Source organism: Saccoglossus kowalevskii, chromosome 7 (assembly GCF_978046115.1).
Source record: "Saccoglossus kowalevskii chromosome 7, keSacKowa6.1, whole genome shotgun sequence".
NCBI lineage: Eukaryota > Metazoa > Hemichordata > Enteropneusta > Harrimaniidae > Saccoglossus > Saccoglossus kowalevskii.
The window spans coordinates 4,624,318-4,648,032 of NC_140647.1; the positions used below are offsets into that span (position 1 = coordinate 4,624,318).

The 23,715-nt window shown below is 41.1% G+C and overlaps 1 protein-coding gene across 1 annotated transcript in view; it reads right to left on the reverse strand.

Annotated features, from left to right (window-relative positions):
• The window catches only part of Crhr (corticotropin-releasing hormone receptor), an 87,387-nt gene that overhangs the window by 53,482 nt on the left and 10,190 nt on the right, over positions 1–23,715 (reverse strand). The window contains exon 2 of the mRNA NM_001168048.1: positions 14,142–14,325. Coding sequence (NP_001161520.1) covers positions 14,142–14,325 — 184 coding nt within the window. The remainder of the gene's footprint in view (positions 1–14,141; positions 14,326–23,715) is intronic.

Sequence of the window (23,715 nt, forward strand, 5' to 3'; positions counted from 1 at the left end):
ATACAATGTACAACCATACAGTGTAAGCGATACAGTGGACCGCCATACAGTGTACAGCCATACAGTGTACAGTCATACAGTGTACAGCCATACAGTGTAGAGCCATACAGTGTGCAGCCATACAGTGTGCAGCCATACAGTGTACAGCCATACAGTGTGCAGCCATACAGTGTACAACCATACAGTGTACAGTCACACAGTGTACAGCCATACAGTGTACAGCCAGTGTACAGCCATACAGTGTACAGCCAGTGTACAGCCATACAATGTACAGCCATACAGTGTACAGCCATACAGTGTACAGCCATACAGTGTACAACCATACAGTGTACAGCCATAAAGTGTACAGCCATACAGTGTACAGCCATACAGTGTACAACCATACAGTGTACAGTCACACAGTGTACAGCCATACAGTGTACAGCCAGTGTACAGCCATACAGTGTACAGCCAGTGTACAGCCATACAATGTACAGCCATATAGTGTACAACCATACAGTGTACAGCCATACAGTGTACAACCATACAGTGTACAGCCATAAAGTGTACAGCCATACAGTGTACAGCCATACAGTGTACAACCATACAGTGTACAGTCACACAGTGTACAGCCATACAGTGTACAGCCAGTGTACAGTCACACAGTGTACAGCCATACAGTGTACAGCCAGTGTACAGCCATACAATCTACAGCCATACAGTGTACAACCATACAGTGTACAGCCATACAGTGTACAACCATACAGTGTACAGCCATAAAGTGTACAGCCATACAGTGTACAGCCATACAGTGTACAACCATACAGTGTACAGTCACACAGTGTACAGCCATACAGTGTACAGCCAGTGTACAGCCATACAGTGTACAGCCAGTGTACAGCCATACAATGTACAGCCATATAGTGTACAGTCACACAGTGTACAGCCAGTGTACAGCCAGTGTACCGCCATACAGTGTACAGCCATACAGTGTACCGCCATACAGTGTACAGCCAGTGTACAGCCATACAGTGTACAGCCACACAGTGTACAACCATACAGTGTACAGCCATAAAGTGCACAGCCATACAGTGTACAGCCATACAGTGTACAGCCATATAGTGTACAGCCATACAGTGTACAGTCACACAGTGTACAACCATACAGTGTACAGCCATATAGTGTACCGCCATACAGTGTACAACCATATAGTGTACAGCCATACAGTGTACAGTCACACAGTGTACAACCATACAGTGTACAGCCATACACTGCACAGCCATACAGTGTGCAGCCAATGTACAGCCATACAGTGTACAGCCATACAGTGTGCAGCCATACACTGTGCAGCCATACAGTGTGCAGCCATACAGTGTACAGTCACACAGTGTACAGCCAATGTACAGCCACACAATGTACAGCCAGTGTACAGCCATACAGTGTACAACCATAGAGTGTACAGCCATACAGTGTACAACCATACAGTGTACAGCCAATGTACAGCCATAAAGTGTACAGCCATACAGTGTACAGCCATACAGTGTACAGCCATACAGTGTACAGCCATACAGTGTACAGCCATACAGTGTACAGTCACACAGTGTACAGCCATACAGTGTACAGCCAGTGTACAGCCATACAGTGTACAGCCACACAGTGTACAACCATACAGTGTACAGCCATACAGTGCACAGCCATACAATGTACAGCCATACAGTGTACAGCCATACAGTGTGCAGTCATACAGTGTACAGCCATACAGTGTACAGCCATACAGTGTACAGCCATACAGTGTACAGCCATACAGTGTACAGCCATACAGTGTACAGCCATACAGTGTACAGCCACACAGTGTATAGTCATATAGTGTACAGCCATACAATGTACAGCCATACAATGTACAACCATACAGTGTAAGCGATACAGTGGACCGCCATACAGTGTACAGCCATACAGTGTACAGTCATACAGTGTACAGCCATACAGTGTAGAGCCATACAGTGTGCAGCCATACAGTGTGCAGCCATACAGTGTACAGCCATACAGTGTGCAGCCATACAGTGTACAGCCAATGTACAGTCATACAGTGTACCGCCATACAATGTGCAGCCATACACTGTGCAGCCATACAGTGTACAGCCATACAGTGTTCAGCCATACAGTGTACAGCCATACAGTGTACAGCCATACAGTCATACAGTGTACAGCCATACAGTGTACAGCCAATGTACAGCCATACAGTGTACAGCCAGTGTACAGCCATACAGTGCACAGCCATACAGTCATACAGTGTACAGCCGTACAATGTACAGCCATACAGTGTACAACCATACAGTGTACAGCCATACAGTGTACAACCATACAGTGTACAACCATACAGTGTACAGCCATACAGTGTACAGCCATACAGTGTACAGCCATACAGTGTACAGCCATACAGTGTACAGGCATACAGTGTACAGTCACACAGTGTACAGCCATACAGTGTACAGCCAGTGTACAGCCATACAGTGTACAGCCACACAGTGTACAACCATACAGTGTACAGCCATACAGTGCACAGCCATACAGTGTACAGCCATACAGTGTACAGCCATATACTGTACCGCCATACAGTGTACAACCATATAGTGTACAGCCATACAGTGTAAGTCACACAGTGTACAGCCACACAGTGTACAACCATACAGTGTACAGCCATACAATGTACAGCCATACAGTGTGCAGCCAATGTACAGCCATACAATGTACAGCCATACAGTGTGCAGCCATACACTGTGCAGCCATACAATGTACAGCCATACAGTGTACAGTCACACAGTGTACAGCCAATGTACAGTCATACAATGTACAGCCATAGAGTGTGCAGCCATACACTGTGCAGCCATACACTGTGCAGCCATACAGTGTACAGCCAATGTACAGCCATACAATGTACAGCCAGTGTACAGCCATACAGTGTTCAACCATACAGTGTACAGCCATACAGTGTACAACCATACAGTGTACAGCCATAAAGTGTACAGCCATACAGTGCACAGCCATACAGTGTACAGCCATACAGTGTACCGCCATACAGTGTACAACCATATAGTGTACAGCCATACAGTGTACAGTCACACAGTGTACAGCCATACAGTGTGCAGCCATACAGTGTGCAGCCAATGTACAGCCATACAGTGTACGGCCACACATTGTACAGCCATACAGTGTACAGCCATACAGTGTACAGTCACACAGTGTACAGCCATACAGTGTACAGCCATACATTGTACAGCCAATGTACAGCCATACAATGTACAGCCATACAATGTACAGCCATACAGTGTACAGTCACACAGTGTACAGCCAATGTACAGCCATACAATGTACAGCCATACAGTGTGCAGCCATACAATGTACAGCCATACAGTGTGCAGCCATACACTGTGCAGCCACACAGTGTGCAGCCATACAGTGTACAGCCAATGTACAGCCATACAATGTACAGCCAGTGTACAACCATACAGTGTACAACCATACAGTGTACAGCCATACAGTGTACAGCCATACAGTGTACAGCCATACAGTGTACAGCCATACAGTGTACCGCCATACACTGTGCAGCCATACACTGTGCAGCCATACACTGTGCAGCCATACAGTGTACAGCCATACAGTGTACAACCATACAGTGCACAGCCATACAGTGTACAGCCAGTGTACAACCATACAGTGTACAGTCATACAGTGTACAGCCATACAGTGTACAGCCATACAGTGCACAGCCATACAGTCTACAACCAGTGTAGAGCCATACAGTGTACAGCCACACAGTGTACAGCCATACAGTGCACAGCCATACAGTGTACAACCAGTGTACAGCCATACAGTGTACAACCATACAGTGTACAGCCATACAGTGTACAGTCACACAGTGTACAGCCACACAGTGCACAGCCATACAGTGCACAGCCATACAGTGTACAGCCAGTGTACAGCCATACAGTGTACAGCCATACAGCCATATAATGTACAGCCATACAGTGCACAGCCATACAGTTTACAGCCATACAGTTTACAGCCATACAGTGTACAGCCATACAGTGTACGGCCATACAGTGTACAGCCATACAGTGTACAGCCATACAGTGTACAACCATACAGTGTACAGCCATACAGTGTGCAGCCAGTGTACAGCGAATGTACAGCCATACAGTGCACAGCCATACAGTGTATCGCCATACACTGTGCAGCCATACAGTGTACAGCCATACAATGTACAGCCATATAGTGTACAGCCAATGTACAGCCATACAGTGTACAACCATACAGTGTACAGCCATACAGTGTACAACCATACAGTGTACAGCCATACAGTGTACAGTCATACAGTGTACCGCCATACAATGTACAGCCATACAGTGTACAGCCAATGTACAGCCATACAGTGTACAGCCAGTGTACAGCCATACAATATACAGCCATACAGTGTACAAGCATACAGTGTACAGCCATACAGTGTACAACCATACAGTGCACAACCATGCAGTGTACAGCCATAAAGTGTACAGCCATACAGTGTACAGCCATACAGTGTACAGCCATACAGTGTACAGCCATACAGTGTACAGTCACACAGTGTACAGCCATACAGTGTACAGCCAGTGTACAGCCATACAGTGTACAGCCACACAGTGTACAACCATTCAGTGTACAGCCAGTGTACAGCCATACAATGTACAGCCATACAGTGTACAACCATGCAGTGTACAGCCATACAGTGTACAGCCATACAGTGCACAGCCATACAGTGTACAGCCATACAGTGTACAGCCATATAGTGTATCGCCATACAGTGTACAACCATATAGTGTACAGCCATACAGTGTAAGTCACACAGTGTTCAGCCACACAGTGTACAACCATACAGTGTACAGCCATACAGTGTACAGCCATACAGTGTGCAGCCAATGTACAGCCATACAATGTACAGCCATACAGTGTGCAGCCATACACTGTGCAGCCATACAGTGCGCAGCCATTGTACAGTCACACAGTGTACAGCCAATGTACAGTCATACAATGTACAGCCATATAGTGTGTAGCCATACAGTGTGCAGCCATACAGTGTGCAGCCATACAGTGTACAGCCAATGTACAGCCATACAATGTACAGCCATACAGTGTACAGCCATACAATGTACAGCCATACAGTGTACAGCCATATAGTGTACCGCCATACAGTGTACAACCATACAGTGTACAGCCATACAGTGTACAGCCATACAGTGTACAGTCACACTGTGTACAGCCATACAGTGTACAGCCATACAGTGCACAGCCATACAGTGTACAGCCATACAGTGTACCGCCATACAGTGCACAACCATATAGTGTACAGCCATACAGTGTACAGTCACACAGTGTACAGCCATACAGTGTACAGCCATACAGTGTACAGCCATACAGTGTACAGCCATACAGTGCACAGCCATACAGTGTACAGCCATACAGTGTACAGCCATACAGTGTACAGCCATACAGTGCACAGCCATACAGTGTACAGTCACACAGTGTACAGCCATACAGTGCACAGCCATACAGTGTACAGCCATACAGTGTACAGCCATACAGTGCACAGCCATACAGTGTACAGCCATACAGTGTACCGCCATACAGTGTACAGCCATACAGTGTACAGTCACATAGTGTAGAGCCATACAGTGTACAGCCATACAGTGTACAGCCAATGTACAGCCATACAATGTACAGCCATACAGTGTGCAGCCATACACTGTGCAGCCATACTGTGTGCAGCCATACAGTGTACAGCCAATGTACAGCCATACAATGTACAGCCAGTGTACAGCCATACAGTGTACAACCATATAGTGTACAGCCATACAGTGTACAGCCATACAGTGTACATCCATACAGTGTACATCCATACAGTGTACAGCCATACAGTGTACCGCCATACACTGTGCAGCCATACACTGTGCAGCCATACAGTGTACAGCCATACAGCCATATAATGTACAGCCATACAGTGCACAGCCATACAGTTTACAGCCATACAGTTTACAGCCATACAGTGTACAGCCATACAGTGTACGGCCATACAGTGTACAGCCATACAGTGTACAGCCATACAGTGTACAACCATACAGTGTACAGCCATACAGTGTGCAGCCAGTGTACAGCGAATGTACAGCCATACAGTGCACAGCCATACAGTGTATCGCCATACACTGTGCAGCCATACAGTGTACAGCCATACAATGTACAGCCATATAGTGTACAGCCAATGTACAGCCATACAGTGTACAACCATACAGTGTACAGCCATACAGTGTACAACCATACAGTGTACAGCCATACAGTGTACAGTCATACAGTGTACCGCCATACAATGTACAGCCATACAGTGTACAGCCAATGTACAGCCATACAGTGTACAGCCATACAATGTACAGCCATACAGTGTACAGCCATACAATGTACAGCCATACAGTGTACAGCCAATGTACAGCCATACAGTGTACAGCCAGTGTACAGCCATACAATATACAGCCATACAGTGTACAACCATACAGTGTACAGCCATACAGTGTACAACCATACAGTGTACAACCATACAGTGTACAGCCATACAGTGTACAGCCATAAAGTGTACAGCCATACAGTGTACAGCCATACAGTGTACAGCCATACAGTGTACAGCCATACAGTGTACAGTCACACAGTGTACAGCCATACAGTGTACAGCCAGTGTACAGCCATACAGTGTACAGCCACACAGTGTACAACCATTCAGTGTACAGCCAGTGTACAGCCATACAATGTACAGCCATACAGTGTACAACCATACAGTGTACAGCCATACAGTGTACAACCATACAGTGCACAACCATGCAGTGTACAGCCATACAGTGTACAGCCATACAGTGTACAGCCATACAGTGTACAGCCATATAGTGTATCGCCATACAGTGTACAACCATATAGTGTACAGCCATACAGTGTAAGTCACACAGTGTTCAGCCACACAGTGTACAACCATACAGTGTACAGCCATACAGTGTACAGCCATACAGTGTGCAGCCAATGTACAGCCATACAATGTACAGCCATACAGTGTGCAGCCATACACTGTGCAGCCATACAGTGCGCAGCCAGTGTACAGTCACACAGTGTACAGCCAATGTACAGCCATACAATGTACAGCCATACAGTCACACAGTGTACAGCCAATGTACAGTCATACAATGTACAGCCATATAGTGTGTAGCCATACACTGTGCAGCCATACAGTGTGCAGCCATACAGTGTACAGCCAATGTACAGCCATACAATGTACAGCCAGTGTACAGCCATACATTGTACAACCATACAGTGTACAGCCATACAGTGTACAGCCATACAGTGTACAGCCATACAGTGTACAGCCATACAATGTACAGCCATACAGTGTACAGCCATATAGTGTACCGCCATACAGTGTACAACCATACAGTGTACAGCCATACAGTGTACAGCCATACAGTGTACAGTCACACTGTGTACAGCCATACAGTGTACAGCCATACAGTGCACAGCCATACAGTGTACAGCCATACAGTGTACCGCCATACAGTGCACAACCATATAGTGTACAGCCATACAGTGTACAGTCACACAGTGTACAGCCATACAGTGTACAGCCATACAGTCATACAGTGTACAGCCATACAGTGCACAGCCATACAGTGCACAGCCATACAGTGTACAGCCATACAGTGTACAGCCATACAGTGTACAGCCATACAGTGCACAGCCATACAGTGTACAGTCACACAGTGTACAGCCATACAGTGCACAGCCATACAGTGCACAGCCATACAGTGTACAGCCATACAGTGTACCGCCATACAGTGCACAGCCATACAGTGTACAGTCACATAGTGTAGAGCCATACAGTGTACAGCCATACAGTGCACAGCCATACAGTGTACAGCCATACAGTGTACCGCCATACAGTGTACAGCCATACAGTGTACAGTCACATAGTGTAGAGCCATACAGTGTACAGCCATACAGTGTACAGCCAATGTACAGCCATACAATGTACAGCCATACAGTGTGCAGCCATACACTGTGCAGCCATACTGTGTGCAGCCATACAGTGTACAGCCAATGTACAGCCATACAATGTACAGCCAGTGTACAGCCATACAGTGTACAACCATACAGTGTACAGCCATACAGTGTACAGCCATACAGTGTACATCCATACAGTGTACATCCATACAGTGTACAGCCATACAGTGTACCGCCATACACTGTGCAGCCATACACTGTGCAGCCATACAGTGTACAGCCATACAGTGTACAACCATACAGTGCACAGCCATACAGTGTACAGCCAGTGTACAACCATACAGTGTGCAGTCATACAGTGTACAGCCATACAGTGTACAGCCATACAGTGTACAGCCACACAGTGTACAGCCATACAGTGCACAGCCATACAGTGTACAACCAGTGTACAGCCATACAGTGTACAGCCATACAGTGTACAGCCATACAGTGTACAGTCACACAGTGTACAGCCACACAGTGTACAGCCATACAGTGCACAGCCATACAGTGTACAGCCAGTGTACAGCCATACAGTGTACAGCCATACAGCCATACAATGTACAGCCATACAGTGCACAGCCATACAGTGTACAGCCATACAGTGTACCGCCATACAGTGTACTGCCATACAGTGTACAGCCATACAGTGTACAGTCACACAGTGTACCGCCACACAGTGTACGGCCATACAGTGTACGGCCATACAGTGTACAGCCATACAGTGTACAGCCATACAGTGTACAGCCATACAGTGTACAACCATACAGTGTACAGCCATACAATGTGCAGCCAGTGTACAGCCAATGTACAGCCATACAGTGTATAGCCATACAGTGTACCGCCATACACTGTGCAGCCATACAGTGTACAGCCATACAATGTACAGCCATACAGTGTACAGCCAATGTACAGCCATACAGTGTACAGCCAGTGTACAGCCATACAGTGTACAGCCAGTGTACAGCCATACAATGTACAGCCATACAGTGTACAACCATATAGTGTACAGCCATACAGTGTACAACCATACAGTGTACAGCCATACAGTGTACAGCCATACAGTGTACAGCCATACAGTCATACAGTGTACAGCCATACAGTGTACAGCCAATGTACAGCCATACAGTGTACAGCCAGTGTACAGCCATACAGTGTACAGCCATACAATGTACACCCATACAGTGTACAGCCATACAGTGCACAGCCATACAGTGTACAGCCATACAGTGTACAGCCATAGTGTACAGCCATACAGTGTACAGCCATACAGTGTACAGCCATACAGTCATACAGTGTACAGTCATACAGTGTACAGCCATACAGTGTACAGCCATACAGTGTACAGCCAGTGTACAGCCATACAGTGTACAGCCATACAATGTACACCCATACAGTGTACAGCCATACAGTGCACAGCCATACAGTGTACAGCCATACAGTGTACAACCATACAGTGTACAGCCATACAGTGTACAGCCATAGTGTACAGCCAATGTACACCCATATAGTGTACAGCCATACAATGTACAGCCATAGTGTACAGCCAATGTACAGCCATACAGTGTACAGCCACACAGTGTACAACCATACAGTGTACAGCCATACAGTGCACAGCCATACAGTGTACAGCCATACAGTGTACAGCCATACAGTGTACAGCCATATAGTGTACTGCCATACAGTGTACAACCATATAGTGTACAGCCATACAGTGTACAACCATACAGTGTACAGCCATACAGTGTGCAGCCAGTGTACAGCCAATGTACAGCCATACAGTGTACAGCCATACAGTGTACCGCCATACACTGTGCAGCCATACAGTATACAGCCATACAATGTACAGCCAGTGTACAGCCATACACTGTACAGCCATACAGTGTACAGCCATACAGTGTACAGCCATACAGTGTACAGCCAGTGTACAGCCATACAGTGTACAACCATACAGTGTACAGCCATACAGTGCACAGCCATACAGTGTACAGCCATACAGTGTACAGCCATATAGTGTACCGCCATACAGTGTACAACCATATAGTGTACAGCCATACAGTGTACAACCATACAGTGTTCAGCCATACAGTGTGCAGCCAGTGTAAAGCCAATGTACAGCCATACAGTGTACAGCCATACAGTGTACCGCCATACACTGTGCAGCCATACAGTGTACAGCCATACAATGTACAGCCAGTGTACAGCCATACAGTGTACAACCATACAGTGTACAGCCATACAGTGTACAGCCATACAGTGTACCGCCAAACACTGTGCAGCCATACACTGTGCAGCCATACAGTGTACAGCCATACAGTATACAACCATACAGTGCACAGCCATACAGTGTACAGCCAGTGTACAACCATACAGTGTACAGCCATACAGTGTACAGCCATAAAGTGTACAGCCATACAGTGTGCAGTCATACAGTGTACAGTATACAGCCATACAGTGTACAGCCATACAGTGCACAGCCATACAGTGTACAACCAGTGTACAGCCATACAGTGTACAGCCACACAGTGTACAGCCATACAGTGCACAGCCATACAGTGTACAACCAGTGTACAGCCATACAGTGTACGACCATACAGTGTACAGCCATACAGTGTACAGTCACACAGTGTACAGCCATACAGTGCACAGCCATACAGTGCACAGCCAGTGTACAGCCATACAGTGTACAGCCATACAGCCATACAATGTACAGCCATACAGTGCACAGCCATACAGTGCACAGCCATACAGTGTACCGCCATACAGTGTACCGCCATACAGTGTACAGCCATACAGTGTACAGTCACACAGTGTACAGCCACACAGTGTACCGCCACACAGTGTACGGCCATACAGTGTACGGCCATACAGTGCATAGTAAATAAACATATGACGATAAAATGCTAGTATGGTTTCTAGTTTTCGACGATTAATCGATTGAATGATTTGCTGGTTGTCTAATTTATTAAGCAACTGACTGGTAGCCCGACTTACTTACTGACCGTTCGATTATTTTATTGTCTTGCAACAAAATTTGTAGTCATAATTATATAGTTATTCTAAGAACAATTATATATTCATACAAACCATGTAGACATTAATACTTCTACTATAAAATTAAATATCGTCGGAGTAACATTCTGGAAATTCAATAGTATGTTTAACATATGTGTCATGTGCCCCTCTAATTAACCCTAAATACATTTTAACAATTTGGTTAATTACAATATGTTTGAGGTATTGAAGATTTCCACATAGACTTTTGCCAACTGTCGTGGAATGCCTCTATACTGTATGTTTAGGTTTCACAAGACCAAGGTAAAATATAGTTTAACAATTATTTGTGTTAGCGAAGTGCTGTTATTTGTATAAACAGCCAATGTTTATACTTACATTCTACGTTCCCGTGACGGGATCTCGGAATGTGCCGAAAATTTTAATCTTTCATGTTTGTAGAGGGGTTACAGCAGTTGCGTTCACGTCAGTCGGGTCCCACATCGGGACCCACTCGGTTCGTCCCGAAATCACGCCCTCACATCATCGATCTGTTATTTGACCCACACATGGAAAACTATACGCAGACGATGATAATATTAATTGTTTTATTCAAATTATACACATTTGTTCACGTCGATGTAGCATTGCAAGAAAATAAAACAGTTGCAGCAGTATATAAATATGCGTCACTGACGACGGTTTGTATTCATTACTACAGCATCCGACCATATACAGCTGCACTTCCCTCCACCGTCCTGTCGTACTATAGTGTGAATTAGTATATGTTCTATTAAATTCACCACCGAGGGCGTGATTTCGGTTCGTGCTGAGCGTTCAGGCAGTAAATCCCGGCACATGCCGAATTTCGGTTCCAAACATTTATCGGGACCGAGATCAAGTTTTTTTCGGCACGTGCCGACTCGATCCGATCGTCCACACACACGTTTCGGCACGTACCGACTCGGCCCGAGTCTCGAAACGAGCCGAGATCTCTAACGTGAACGCCACTACGTGTCCAAGCATTGATGTTGGTGCAAATATATACACTATTAGACACCAATTGTCGGACTTTAAAATAAAGCGTTAGAAATATACATGATGTATAAACACTAACGATCAATGTCACCATACGTCACGTATACTACATCCGAATAATAATGATTACAATATTCTTAAGGTATTAATGACAATGTGAATGCACGTCAAATAATTGAGTCGCGTATCAAATACATACTTTTCAAATACAGAAGTTATTAAAATCAAAATTACCTCTTTTCACAATTGTTATTAGCTCATTATTCTGGACGTGCTATATTTGCTTCTTAATATCGCAAAAGCAGATTTTCCATAATGATTGGTGCGTTATCTGTATCTTATCTTTGTTGTAAATTACAGTATCAATTGAAGATCAATGCGATATAATTATAGTTTGAATAATTTAATAAAATAATCTAATATCTACGAACTACCTTAAGAATTCTGTCAAACAGTACAAATAAGCAATAAATATGTGAATATACAACCAGTTTGGTATCTAGGTTCGTTCGATGTTACGGGAGTATGAGTAAAAAAAGTATGAATCCTACACTCTTACACAATCGTAAGACTCGTTCTTAGCCGTCGTATAATGATCCAAATCGATAGTGCCGTCCATCAAACAAACACAAATCTGCTAGGCATTCGCCGGAGGGCTGACACTTTTAACAGCCTGAGTATACTTTCCACTTAGATAGAATATTATATTACAGTACGCGACTAAAGACTCTAAACGTTGTGAACGATAACATTTGATTATTCAAAATGGCTACCCAACAATTGTCTGAATATTAATATAAATAAATTGACAAATATATCAATATTGGCAATTTCCTGTGAATGCCAAGTCTCACTCATATTACTCAGGATGAATAACTTTTTAACATCTGAGACCCTAGTGCGCCTTGTTTTGTTCACGAATTATTCAATACGATAAAGAGTAATGTGGCATGTTTTAGGTAGCTTGAAATGGCACGCAATTTTAGCTTAGCCTAGTTATTTAAGCCACGTTTAACCATAGACAGTATAGTAGGATCAGAGAAGTTGCTTGTCCTTCCTACTATATTGTCTATGGTTTAACAGTATGTAAAAAATGGGAAACTTTCCACAATCTCATACAATGACACTGTTATTTGGAGCTTCGACAAAAACACTGAGAAATGTTCTACATGCAAGATTTTGTAAATGCTTATAATATGTTAAAATTTCTTGAAACCACAGACTTCAGATCCGTAAATTAGGATTGAAAAGATCGTGGTGTCAAATAATTTAAATAGGGCTCTCTCAAATTAGTGACTTTCAAGGGCGGTGGTCGTCGCGACACGCATGCGCGATGTATGGGACTCAAAAGAACAACTATGGCGACCTTGACTGTTGCGCAGAGTACAAATTGAGACGTTACCGAGCAGTCCGAGCTTTAACTATGTAATTTCTGTGGTGTTGAAAGGTATCAAAGGAGTCGCCGGCGGTAATTAGTGTACATTGCACCTTTGTTAAAACACGTACTTGTGATTTCCAGGGTACTTTTGCCGTAATTTAGAGAGGCAACTCTGACATGCATTCGGACATGCATTATGGCGGTGTACTGCACATCAAGCCAATGAAACGGAATAAACTGAATCGACTTCGACTTGCAGTTTACATGTGCTCAGATATTCGCAATCTTTGTGAAACACGAAACATAATTCCCATAACCACTTTGCGTTTCCGCTAAATCAACGTGTGAGTAGACGACACATTGCTTAATTTGCATACTTGCTATGAGTATTCGGATTACATAGTTTGATATAGTGAAAACCCCCACCAATAAGCTGACATGACAATAAGCTGTACCCCATCAATATGCGCGCTCGACGTCAGTTTGGGCATATTCGATATTCGGACTACACAGTATAAAATGATAAAACGTAACCACTGATATACTGACAAATATTATGTTGGATTCCCGCCAATTTATCTGAACAACATATTGATCAATTCGCAAATTTTCTATTCGAACTGCAAAGTGTACGAACAAACAAATGACTTACTTCCGTTTGCGTCCTCGGGATACGATTCCAAATAAAAGCTCAACAGACATACGTGCGCTGCGTCACTAAGGTTAAAACCCAACATTTCGTAGAATTTGTAAGCCTCCTCGTCGACTATGTTGACGTCCTCGTTCTCCATTGTCACCGTGCCAGCAACTACTACAACAACCACAGCAAATAGTACCTGCATGTGCAAAAAATACGACTCAGTCACAGAAAAAAAATATCAAGTTCGTCAATATCATCAATACCAAAATATGAGCACGGCACAGCAGCGACCATGTGCGCAGCAACCATCTAAAATATGATTCTTCAGCAGACGGCCCTACGTCACAGGCGATAATGATTGTTGTTCACAATTCGCCTCATTGCGAGCTTATTATAATAACGACGTGTTAAATTAAATATTTTGATATGGGTATGATATTTTTCTGATCGAAGAGAGTAAAAACTGTAGCTCTGGTAGATTGTGTCACGCCACATTGTACCTAGGATTAAATCGGTAGACGTAACCTAGAAACTAATTCCCAAATAAACATATCTCATGATATAATATATATTTATATCTCCTATATTTTAAGATAAAAATGTTCTCCAATTGTTTCTGGGAATGGACATATGTACTTAAAATCGAGAAATGTTTGCGCCCAGCTTTTTTTTAAATTGTTCTATTATCAATTACAAAAAATATCAATAACTGCGAATTATTAACGCTAGCTTACACCTTGACAATAATTGCAAACTAATTCCAATTATCTCCGACCACTCCATGGAACCCAGCACTACACACCGAATTAAGACAATCCGGGAAAACAATGACGTTATTTTTTTTAACTCGAACCGAAACCTTCACTGAAATGTAGCCGTTATTTGCGTAGCAATCCGCCATGCAAAACTAATTTGCCGTAAAATTCAGCTATAAAACTTTATACAGAGATTGTTAATATTGTTATGTGGTCCCTGCAAAAAAATCGTTCGTGTGGTGATTATTTTTATGAAGAAATGATCTAGATAGCGAAAGTTTAATGACCCAGCTTTGTATATTGGAAGATCCTAATTTCATTGTAGATTAAGATTATTGTATATTATATGTATATCTTATTTGCAACTCATTGGTCTGAGTGCAGATCCTAATTTACATCTCCCTTAATTATTTATAATGTCGCAAATTACTTTTATAAATTTGAAATGTTCGATATAAATCTTACTACCATAATGTAGTTCCGATGCGCACGTGGAACACGCATCAACCAATTACAGTACTTTATCTAAATTTGAATAATACATAGGGTCATACATATGACTATACTAATGTTCTGTACACTGTCCTCTATTAAATCGTAAACTACTTTTATAAATTCGAAGCTTTCGATAGTCATTAAACACCAAATTGTCCGGTTACTGAGTGTTGACGCGCATTGGGAATGAATTTGTTTGAGAGATATCCACGTTCCCATCTGTGAACCATTGAGTCGTCTTGATTGGATAAAAGTAATTCTCGTAAACAGTTTTGGAAACTGGCACTGTTCTAAAAGACTAAATATTATGTATCCTTCCGAGAAAAACAATATAGTTTGCCCGTACTTATCATTGCTCTTATTAGAATGCATGTTATACTTCTCTGAAGTAAAACTAGACTATTTTATAACTTGTTTGCCATTCCTGTATAATCATAATATGATTATGGGATGCATAATTTCCACACTAGTTTAGGTCAGAAAATATCGTATGCTAGTCAAATGTGCGGATCCCCAGCTTCTTGAAAGGCTCGTCTCTCCGAACCAATTTCCTGTATTCGCTAAATGTGTTTCTACTGCCGTACCGCTTTCACCTATCGTACAAGTGTGACACAGGATGTTGTCAAAATAGCTTGTCGTCACTCGGTATTTCACAAAATTGAGCTGCCACTAAGGGTTACATGCAAATAATCAATAGAACAAGAGAACTCTAGAACATGATCTATTCGGAAAGACATTCAAAACTAGAAATTCGAAACCAAAATTTCAGTACCTACATGAATGTGTTATGTTTTTCGCTAACATGTTGTAATCAGCACTGGCAATTCGAACCTCACATTTCATCATATTGGATAAAAACCTCGGCGTAATTTTACATCAATCTCTACACAAGCTCAACAGCTGTACAAACAGGTGCACACATACATTGTAATGCAGTATTGTAAGCTATGCTTAGGGTGAATAACACGAACAGCGAGAATTGCAAGGCCTTGCTGCTCAAAATATAGCAAAGTTGGATTTGTGTTCAACCTAAAACTGTTGCAGTTGATCTGTGAATCAAAATATTTGTAGTAACTTCACCGAGAGGGTTCAATGTCACGTGATTGTTTGATCCTAGTACGTCATCAAGTACGCCATCTTGTTCAGCCGAGTTCGTAACTAGGCTCTTATGTTTTACTTATAAGTCAGGTCCTCTAAATATTGATCTATTTTCTATGCTGAAGTCTCGCAAAATTCAAACAGTTTTTGTCACCTAATCAAAGTTTAAGTAAACATGCTAATGACAACGAACGTCGCGAACCAACTATACTAACCTACAAATAACAGGTGTTACAGTACAAAGGTAACCTAGAAATTATCCATTATATTCCCTAACACGTATACTATATGAGTAAAACCTCTTCCTAATGATCCTGAGAAGACAACTACAATAAATGATAGCATATTTCCGCTTACGAGATGTTTGAAGAACTCGAGTGTCAGAGTGTAGAAAACACACACAAGTGATAAATTGAATTGTACGTTTTATTTTTCATGTACCAATAAACCATTGTTCATGTGTCTGTAATGCAATAATAATAAGATTGCGACAGTGATGTTGTATTTTTCTACAAATCAGTATCGTTGCTATCAACAATCTCCATCGCCATTATTATCTACTATCATCGCGTCGCACCCCATTAACCTAATGACAACTCAATTTTAATCTACTTTCATGTTCATACATTTCCATCTTTCTGCTCTGTTTGTAAGTGTAAATGTCTATTAAATGCGTTAAAAATAAAAACAAAATAAATACTAGTTAAAAACCAAAATGCTATAGATGCATACAGTTTGAATAATATCAAGGGAAATCACAGGAGATAACATCGTAGCGAATGCAGCTGATAACCCAATATAATGAGAGCTGTCATTAAGATGCAACAGAACACTGAAATGGAATACTAAATCTTCATCGCCTATAATATATTCTAAGTATGGTGCGACTCATTTTAGGATTCAAAACCAGTTTCTATTATAAATACCGGCATAGTATATACAATAATAGAGACAGCGTCCAATTTTCTGGCGTGAAAGTAAGAAATTAATTCGGGTCGCCCAAAATTGTTGGAAATTATCGTCTATTTCGTCATTGCGGTTCAGCAGACGATGATCACTTTCGAGAATTACACTTTCTGAAACGAGACTGAAATAGCAAGGAATGACGAGTTGAATGAATTGTTCTGTTATGTTATGTTCTTATCGCTTGGCAACTGGGAAAAGATATCTACTTTTTATGCGAAGCTTTTCGGAACCACTCCAATGTAGACATGTGGCAGGTCTTTCGAATAGTCTGAAAGGTTATGAGACATTACAGCAGTTCAAACCCTCTCGAACCAGACAGTCTGTGAGACAACCTCATCCGGCAGCTCTTGAGCCTACTATCTGCCAAAGAATGACACAGTCGTGTCATACGAAACCTCTTAGGACCGTGAAACCGGTTATAGAATCTGCTAGTTCGACATTTAAGTGATATACTAGTAATTCTTTTAGAGTTGTACTGTTGATACGAGGTAGCTGCACTTATAGAATTTCTTTAAGTGGTTATGAAATACTACAGCTGGTTTGAATGTAGCCCTGCGTACATGGGCTGTGTCGGGGGGGGGGGCTTAGCATCACACTACGGGCAGACGATTCCCCAGACCACAGCCACGCAGAGTGATCATAAGAATGCGTTCGATCTCCGCAGTCACTTTGGAGGTGGCGGGATATCAACATTTACTTATAGTGTCTTCACAATAAATAAACTAGGATCGATCGACAAAAATTTGATTTTTACCATTCCGTGCTGTCTCGAAGCTGTATTTCTTTAACAAATAACATGCTACATTATCGACAGAAAATGATCTTCAACGACAATGTCGCCATTTTGATAACGCGAGACTTTAGTGCGCATCAGCTGATCAGTCACGTGATAACTTCCAGCCTGTTTATTTAAAAAAGAACACGGCCTCATGCGAACAACAAGAATACACATTGGATTATGAAATGTCAATTTGTACGAGTATATGTAATTTATGAGTGTTTTTTTAATGTGAGCGGAGTTAACATTATTTGAATGCTAATAACTTCAATTCTTATAACAAAATATTTTTGAAATATTTACTAATTCTCATGTTATAGCTGGAAGTTTAGACACGTGAAGCATTCTGGGTATAGGGAAGAAAAGTGTTAATTCCATATTTGATTTTGCAATAGAGCCCCATGTTAAAATCAGCTTTAAACCTCTCCTGTTTTCAAGCAACGCGTAAGATTTTTTTATATATATATATTGTTGGACTTTCAATTAATTTTACTGGGATGATTGTTTTGAAGATTTTTTTTTACACACTTTTTACAAATTATCGTAAACATTGTTATCTAGCAATATTTTCGAGTTATATCTTGTTCACTTCTACAGTATACATATATGAGATATATAAACATTTACTTCAAACTTAAAACCTTCCACGCCGAACCACGCCACACAGCGTAGGCAGACATTGGGGCAAGGAACCTCAGATAAGTCTGTACAGATAATGTAACTTATGAAAGTAACAGTAAATACATAATTCCCGTGTTCATTAAAATATACATCGATTGTATAACATAAAGTAACCAAGGTGTCTTCAACAAATTATATCGTCTTACAAAATATATTATCCAATACATATGTCGTGTTTTTTTTTCATGAGTTGAATGTGATACAGTATTTATAAATAGATACATCGCCAGACGGTCGATTATTGAACATTTCAAATAACGTATTCAATATGGTTGGTTACAAGAAATGTTCATTTGTATCATATTGCAATATATCAATAATATTAATAACTCAGATATACCGATTCAGTACGACATGAATGCAGTAAATTATAAAAATCCAGAAATAAAAGTGAATCTATGTAGACACAATTGGATAGCGTATACAGGAACGTACTTCATTACCGGTTTTCATATTAATCCATTTAGCGTCAATTTTTCTTTGCGTCAAATTGTTGATGAACATTTTGTAAATATTTTATCTACGATGTATTTGACTATAGGGGTGATTTTAGCGAAAATCAATATAATTGACCGTTGCCTACAAGTCGTGATCCAAATTTGTGAAACAAATGTGTAATGCGCAATGTTACAAACAGTACCAAACACTGCACAAGGCCTAGCGACCGGGCATGTTTAACATCAGACAACACCTATTTTAATCAAGTAGAAACCATGTTTCGCGAAGAACATGACAATTATAACCTTGTCTTCAGATAGCATGCATCTTGAATTATAGTAAAATTAAGCAACGTCAGGAAGTACCGGAAATGACTTCACAATTGCAAGATAAACGATGTTTGCAATTGTGCCATCTTAAAAAAATCGATGATTGGTGGCTGTAACAAATCAAATTAGGATATTTTTACGATTTAGCAATTATAAATTTTCCGGAACTTGATGAACGTCAGTGGTGATAATTATTGTAATTATCGCATTTGCATAATGTTTTGACAAAAGGTCAGGTTATTTTTTGTTGTACAAAATTGAAATTTGATTCAAGCACAATGATTGTCTCCAGTTTGTTTGATTTGGTTTGTTTGTTTGTTTGTTTGTTATGGGAGTATTTTGGGGGTCATCAGTCAAACTAGGATAATTAGTACCTAAATATTGTCATGGTTTGTATAATTGCAGATGCTAATGTGGATATAGTATGATATTATTGCGAGGATGCCGCAAAGTATACACGAAGGCAGCATAGAGTATCAACCGACGTGCAGCGGAGTTCGACACGATCATGTAGATACTAAAAGTAAAATGTTGAAATGAACTAAGGACCTGATATGATTCAATTTTGGCATTTGTTATTTTTGAATGGTACTTCTAAAACAAGAGTATTGGGCAGTATGTAATTTACATTTAATAGATTTTCTAGTTGTGTTGCACGCCAATATGTCGGCATGACTGGCGCCGGAATTGAGTTGAGTTCACCAGCTGTCCGGGCTCGGCAAAATCCAATACAAAAAGCTGGTCCAGTCTCCTCTCGGCGGCAGACAATACACTTCCGTCAAGGTTAAAGGCGCCTCTTCGTACCAAGGAGCCCAGCACGCGTCTCAAAATGCAAAGATTCCGATTACGATAATGAAAAAAATATTTATTTGAAATTTATAATTGTTCGGGTATATTGGTTTTGATTTCACAAGGTGGTTGAGTAGATGAAAAATTAGTCAATTGATGTGAATATGCGGTTTGTTGGGAATAGATACTGTAAATGTATTGACTAATCACTGGGTTTTAATTTCGCTATTTTCACTGATAAGTAAAATCCACTAAATTAATTGTACGTGAACATGTAAAATAACAATAAACCTCACTGTTTCTGTGATAAATATGTGAAATTAGAATACAGTGAATATGCAAAAAACATGGAAATAGTGGGATTAAATGTCAGTGAAAACAAATGGTTTTACAGTATAGTAATTACCATGCCGATTAGTAGTCGTCGCTGTATAGCAATATCTCAGGCAATATTGCACAGGCGAATTTGATTGTTAAAAAAACATATTACTGCTGCTTCCGTTTGAGGTTTGAAGCTTTATTGATTTTTCTTTTGTTTCATTTGTTTGCTATTGTTCATTGTGCAGGTCTAATACACGTTTATTTGTTTAATTTCAATAATGAATTTTAAGAACACATAATAATTGTGTCCCGTGAATTGAAACTCAGCCATCACGATATAGTCATAAATATGATTTAATAGGGAAACATGGTTTTCATAAACTGCACGTAGTTGTGGAGATGCAAGATCATTCCTCGTGGATGATGGTTTCACGAATGTTCCTAGTTTGCACTACGAAAGATCGGTCAGAGTCCCGAGGTAACTCTTAGCAGTGGTTTAACACTAGAGGGACTGCGATTGGCCTGGAATACACCCGAATAAGTGAAGCCACTTGTGTAATTTAAGCCCATGTATAAGGGGGTCCGCGGTGTTAAGATTTTAAATTTAATATTAACTTAGCTTTACGTGTGTGTGTATACCGCCCCCTCCATCCCTTTTCACAACCCTCGTTGCGCACACTTAAATATATTTAAAGTTCCATTTCCTTAAATTTAGCTTAATGAAACTTAATTAAAACGCAGCCCAATCTATATTGAGTTTATTCAAACTTCAATTAAATGGAACATACAGTAATTTAAGTTAAAGATGCAGGTTAGTGGGCACTTGGAGTGAATTTTCATTTTTTTGTTTGTATTTTATTACCCAGACAGTCTTGACTATATACTTATGGCCTCACTCTTTGCATGGGGAGTCTGTACGCGTGTGTCCACCGTAGATTCAATGCGGAGGCCAACGCCGCTAACGTACGTGTGTCTTTCCATAATGCCATCAAGAACAAGAACTATGATTGTTGTGGCCAATCTGTTCTGAGAGTGTCAAAAGCTCCCAGTAAGTCCATAAACCCTTGTGGATACGTTAATTTATGAGCTATGATTCCAATTGACAGAGACAGCTTAAGTAGAAAGAGGCACACGTTTTCTGACGTATGTAGTCGTGTGAAAATACGTAGTGAAAGAAAACTGTCACACTCCAGTGGTGGTGACGCAAACCTGATAATTGTTCTGACTACTAGTATAATGGCGTTCTAAGTTCCGGTCTGCACAACACAACGTTTAAGTGAACTTCCGAAAGAGTGCGGCATCGTATATAGTATTAATTGGCATCAAAGCGCTTGGCAAGGACAGCAAATCATACCATGCATCATGCTATGTACATCATCAAGAATTTATAAGATAAGTTTATGCAACTCTCATACCAATGTACGGTGTTATGCGAGATTTCGTGCTGCTTGATTTCCATACTCATGAACTGTGTACATTATACACAACAGCATCATAAAACGCCACGAGCGCCTGTAAAATGAGCCATGTTGTCGCAATTCTCTAAAACGGCGGGGAAAAAACATGAAGAAACCCACAAAAAAATCCCGTGACGATCACTATCCGGTTCTTTTGCAACCAAGCACATTTCCATTACTATTTTCTAGAAATGTACATGTTTGTTTTACGATTGGAGGATCTCGTTAATCGCGTGACTTCAATATGTTATCTTTATCGAATATCACACCCTGATATTACACAAATTCTTGAAATTGAATATATGCCGAATTGAACAAAGTGCATTTTTTGTGTACGCACAAAATGCATTACTGCATATTTGAATTTTTGAACAAGCACGGTTAGATGATACGGACCGGTAATTCGACATCAGGAACTTAGCACATAACAGCACTTTAATGTCTGAAAACATGAAACTGATTTAACCACGTGGCAACGTATTAACTCGTAAGCGCCTCATGAGTTCCTATCACAAATCCTGGTGGGATTGTACATCCCTCCGCACTCACAAATCTAAGGCTTTGTTATTTTTTACATTATATTTATTCATTAAACAAGTTTGAAATAAAACTTGAAGCAAAGCATCCCTTGCCGAAAGTGTATTATGATAATCGATGGTATATGGCTAGGAGTGATTGTAGGTCAAGTCACTCGCAAGCAATATTACGTCCATTCGAAAATTATGTTTCACGTGAGCGTGAAACTCCCTGGTGGTACCGAATGTACTATATATCATGAATTCCATCATAAGAGAGAAAGATCCACACTAAATAACAATATTTTTATTATATTAGACCGATTAAATAATCACTATGATATAATGGGATAAATGTTTCGTTGCACCGATGAAAAAACAGTTATCATTCAATTGGTTTGTTAGATGTGAGTATTATTCATCTCAAAAAATGTATGTGAATTTTAACAATTAGTATAGACAGTGTTAACCATCATGCAAACATCGCAATCCGAGCTACTCACCCCTGAATCCAAGTGATGTGTTTTCAGCATACTTATCCAATACAGTGTTAAACGTTTTTCATCGTGTACAATTGAAGGTCATTTAAATACAGATTCGGAACTGGAATCACTTGAATCCCAAGACAAAAATAACACAACCCCGTTCACCGTATTCAACTCTACCGGGGGTGGCCGAAGAATGATGTTACGTGCGCCGGGGTTAGTAAACCCGTGATGCATCTGTATTTGTGAGACGTATCCGTATTCGAGGATGCTACGTCGGCTACGAGCAGAAGACAACTTAACAGCTGACATCTAACATATGCTAATCATAGCAAGTCCATTGTTGAATACGAGACCGTTTTTTTTCATAAAACTTAACGTTATTATTTCGTCGCGAATATACTTTAATTGGGACTGTGATTATGATAAATAGTCCAGACGTTGCACATGTGGCTGGAAATATGTGCGCATTAGAGTTA